Here is a 4,895-nt window from a genome sequence, read left to right as displayed (position 1 = left end):
TGCTCATTTGGTGATGCTAATGCTAGCAGACATGTACAGTGTGCTTTAACAGAAGAGGGAGGGGAGTGAGTGTGTGTGTGTGTGTGTGTGTGTGTGTGTGTGTGTGTGTGTGTGTGTGTGTGTGAGCGCAAGTGGGTATGTGCAAAGGCGTACATGTGTGTGTACTTACCGCTCTTAAAAACCAATTAACAGCGCGCAGCCGCCGCCGCCCCCTCCTCCAAATAAAGAGGTGAATTAAACATCACGAAGACCAGCTGGAAGGAAATCAGAGAAAGAGAGAGAGAGGGATGAATAATTGAAGACAGAGGGGATCTTAAAAGAGGGGGAAATCAAACTGAAATAAGAGATGAAATGAAATGTAAGAAAGCAGAAGTCAATTAGAGAAAGAGCTGCGGGGGGAAGCCGATATAGAGAGGAGAGGGAGGCTGCAAGTGTGTGTGTGTGTGTGTGTGTGTGTGTGTGTGTGTGTGTGTGTGTGTGTGTGTGTGTGTGTGTGTACGAGTGTGTGCATCTCTCCTGCCTGTTTTCCGGAGTCGAACTAACACCACCGAGTTGTTTGAAGTCGACAGCAGCGTAGTCAGGATAGTTGCAACACAGTGATGACGAGGACGCCTTCTCTTTCACAGAGCTGCACTTCTCTGGGACTTTAATGCGGTTCAGTGTGTCTCTGAGTGTGTGTGTGTGTGTGTGTGTGTGTGTGTGTGTGTGTGTGTGTGTGTGTGTGTGTGTGTGTGTGTGTGAGTAATTAAGCTGTGAACCATGGGCCCATTTCCAAAGAGTGATTTGTAAGCACTTCTCACACGCAGATCAAAAGAGTTTTACAAATGCCTGTCACTCACCGATGACGCGTGTATCTGTTCGTGTATCTGTTCGTGTCTCTCGGCGCTCATGTGAGGGGGACACGTATCTAGTTTGCTTTAATTACGTCATGTGTCCGGTTGAAGCTTTAAAAAGTAAAACCAATGCAGACTTCCAAAAAAAACAAGATGGCAACGACCAAAACGAAAACATACACTTTACGATATACTGTCCTTTCAAGTGGGCCAGGTGTCAACCATAGTGTTACCTTTCCTCCTTCCTCTCCTAACTCTACAGATTGTAATTTGACTACCAGGAGAAGATATTGCATAAGCAAATGGGAGGGAACAAGTTGGATTGGTGCATCCGTTAACAACAGATGTATTTCATTACTGTTCCTACTTACTGTACTTTTCTTGTGCAATGTGGGGTTTTAACTTTTTGACTCACATTGGTTGCTAGCTTTGGTCCTTGCTCAATGACCTTGAGAGGTGACCTCCGTAGAAACTTTAGAAATGATGAACTGAGAAAAGATGACCCAGGCTGTAATAAGCTAGATGTTATTAACACTCTCTCAATGTGCTCCAACTAGTTTCCTAATCTGCATGTTTTTGATATATTCATTTTTTCTTTGTAATGCAATGAAAGGGAAAGAATTGAATCGAGGGAAGCGAGCAGCCTGGCAGACAGACTGAGTAGCTCTATGACAGGGGTGTCAAACCCAATTTCATCCCGGGCCATATTCGCATAAAGGTTGCACTCAAAGGGCCGGTTGTAACTATATAAATATATAATATATATATAAAATAATGTGTTATATTACATTATTGCCTCTGAATTAGATTAGTATCGGATAGGATAGTAACTTAGTCATTAACTACATCTGAAAGCAGAAGTCTCTTCAGTGTGCATGTCACAAAACAAGATGCATTGTGGGACATTTAGTTTATGGGCAACCTGCTTCTGTAAAGTGGCATGTAACCGTATAATAAACGTATTATATTCTTTGCAAGCTCTTGCGGGGCCACATAAAATGAAGTCGCGGGCCGGATTTGGCCCCCGGGCCTTGAGTTTGACACCCCTGCTCTACGACCTTTGTTGATCCTTCGTCTTTTGTCGAAAAGGAACACCTTTTGAATCCAGCCATGCTGTGTCGGAGTGATAGTGGGAGTATATTTGTGTGTGAGTGCATTTAAATATGTGCACGTGTTCCACAGTATCTATCTGTATGGATGACTGCTGGTGTGTGGCTGGTGTGTGTGTGTTTGTGAATCGTGCCTTCAGTCGCCTTTGTAACTTTAAAGAGTGTCCGTGTGTATGAGTGTGTTTTCTACACGTTAGTAATTGCCCCTGCATAATATTGTAAGTGTGTGATTTCCGATATCTACTCGGCGTCCTCTCCTCTGTGGTCGGCGTCCTGCTGCTGCTCTGTTGTGCGGGAAGTGTTTGTGAGGGGGACTCTGGGAAGTCTCCGCGCCGCTGTTCACAGAAAACAGTGAGCGAGCCGCGACACACCGAGACGAAGTTATGATCACGGTGTGTGTCCCTGTGTGTCAGTCCCTCTCTGTCTGCTCGCATGTTCGTCTCTGTCAGTTTAATGGCGTGTGCGTCGGGACTATGGATGTAACGCGAATGATATTCCCCAAAAAAACCAGGCAGCAGTAAACACATCGCGGAATGATTGCTCCTTTCGGCTAATCACAAGATGGGTGTAGTCCAGGGGTGTCAAACTCAATTTCATTGCGGGCCACATTCGCATTTTGGTTGCACTCAAAGGGCCGGTTGTAACTTTAAGACTGTATAAAAATACATATATAAATATTTAACATATATAAAATAATGTATTATATTACATTATTGCCTCTGCATTGGATTATTATCGGATAGGGTAATACCTTCATAATTAACTACGTCTGAAAGCAGAAGTCTAGGGCAAACAATTGTAAGTCTCTTCAGTGAGAATGTCACAAAATAATTTAAAAAGAAAATCCAAATTCTGAGGAAAAAGTCAAATTTGAGATGCATTGTGGGACATGGAGTTTATGGGTAACGTGCCTCCGTAAACTAACATGTAACCGTATAATAAACACATCATATTTTTTGCAAGCTCTTGTGGGGCCACAGAAAATGAAGTCGCGGGCCGGATTTGGCCCCCGGGCCTTGAGTTTGACACCCCTGGTGTAGTCTGACCTTTGTTAGTAAATCGCCGCAGGGACACGTGGCTCAGGAATGTGACACAAAAGTCAGATTACTTGTCCGTAGTAACTTTGCATGCAGACCTTAAGGGACCAACACTCCCATATGGAAGATAAATCCGGCAGAAACGTTCAAATTGATAAGCAAATCCAATCAGATGCAATGAAGCGTGACATCGTTTGCACGCACATATGTCTCGATCTGTATCTATAATTCATCTTTGCTTTCTTCGCTGCGTTATGATGACATTCTTTCATGCAACACTTTCCCCTGCTTGTGTTTCCTCTCATCTGGAAGAAGACGTGAAGACTGAACAGCAGATCTGTTGTGACAGGCATTGTGTTTCGCATCCAGAGACACAGGCATTTTTAATTATCACTAAAAAGTCGCAAAGAAGTGTGTGAGTCCTTTGAGCTCGCGCATCCTCATGCCTAGGTTACAGGTGCAGTTTAATTTCTATTGTTAGAATGTGTCACATTAACAGAAGAATACAATCTCCTTTTGAAACTGACAGCTTGATTAGTTGAATGGCAGTTTGAGCTGCAGACTTTTCAGAAACGTTTTATCACAATTCGTCTCGCCAACATTCGTGTTATCTTTTCTGAAGTGCGCGGTATCAAGTTACTAAGTGATCTTTCCCGCTCCAAATAATCCCGATCTCGCTAAGATTTACCATCCTTTATCTCACTTTACTTTCTCACTGAACTGTTTATAAAGTAGGAGCCGCTTGTGTGGAATGATGAAGCTTCTTTTAAGTCATCTCATTCTTACTTTGAGAATTCTTATTAAGTCTAATTTACGCTTTCTTTCAGTGAAACTTGCCGATCACTGCACCTCACAGGGAGGCGGCACTCTGTGCTCTAGCTAAATGAAGCCTGGTTCAATGTTGCATTTATTAGCTCGAGCCCTCTGCGTCTGCACCCCCGCTGCATCAAAGCAATCAGAGCAGTCAAATAAGTGAGGGGGCACTTGAACGCCTCTTGTAGAAATCGTTTCAACTGCAGGTTAAGTTTGAGCGATCAGAAAGGTAGTTTCATAAAGAGTAATGTGATTGGCTTTTAAATCAACTGAAAACTGGGGAAGTATGTTGTCTGTGAACTTTTATTGTGACTTGTTTAGGAAAGTCCCTTGAACATGTCTTTGTGTCTTATTACAATCCAACGACGACGAAGGGGACGCGCACTAATGGAAAGCGTTTGACAGCTGAAACTCCAGACAGAACTGAGGCAGTCATTATTCACAAAATGTTTTATCAACAAAAGCATTCTCCACTCTGAGAAGTGTCAAAACTAGCTTCTGCAGCGCGGAGGATTTGTGTTAGAATGATTTTAATGAACCTCCTCGCTTCCATTCAACTTCCTGAGCACAACAGAAAGCTAGAACACGTCTTGAAGTGAAACCCGGGGACAGAAGAGCCTTTCTGTTTCTCCTGCTCTTTCTGTGTCTCTCTGTTCTCACTGTCTCTTCCCTTCCTCTTCTCTCTTCTGTTTCTCTGTGCTTTACTCTTTCTCTCTCCCACACACACACACACACACACACACACACACACACACACACACACACACACACACACACACACACACACACACACACACACACACACACACACACACACACACACACACACACACACACACACACACACACACACACACACACACACACACACACACACACACACACACACACACACACACACACACACACACACACACACACACACACACACACACACACACACACATATACACGTATACATCACTTCAGGGGACATTACATTGACTTACATGCATTTCCTGGAGACTTATCCTAACCTTAACCATAACCAACACATGCCTAACCCTAACCAAGTCTTCACCCTAAAATTAATGATCCCCCTCATGGGGACCTCCATTTTGTCC

The 4,895-nt window shown here is 43.6% G+C and overlaps 1 protein-coding gene across 1 annotated transcript in view; it reads left to right on the top strand.

Annotated features, from left to right (window-relative positions):
- Window positions 1–2,831: 2,831 nt before the first annotated feature.
- The window catches only part of kirrel1b (kirre like nephrin family adhesion molecule 1b), a 34,909-nt gene continuing 32,845 nt past the window's right edge, over window positions 2,832–4,895 (top strand). The window contains exon 1 of the mRNA XM_034104893.2: window positions 2,832–2,844. Within this exon, the coding sequence (XP_033960784.1) occupies window positions 2,832–2,844 (13 nt within the window). The remainder of the gene's footprint in view (window positions 2,845–4,895) is intronic.

This window comes from Pseudochaenichthys georgianus, chromosome 17, assembly GCF_902827115.2.
Source record: "Pseudochaenichthys georgianus chromosome 17, fPseGeo1.2, whole genome shotgun sequence".
Taxonomy (NCBI): domain Eukaryota; kingdom Metazoa; phylum Chordata; class Actinopteri; order Perciformes; family Channichthyidae; genus Pseudochaenichthys; species Pseudochaenichthys georgianus.
This window is presented reverse-complemented; position numbering and strand designations above follow the sequence as displayed.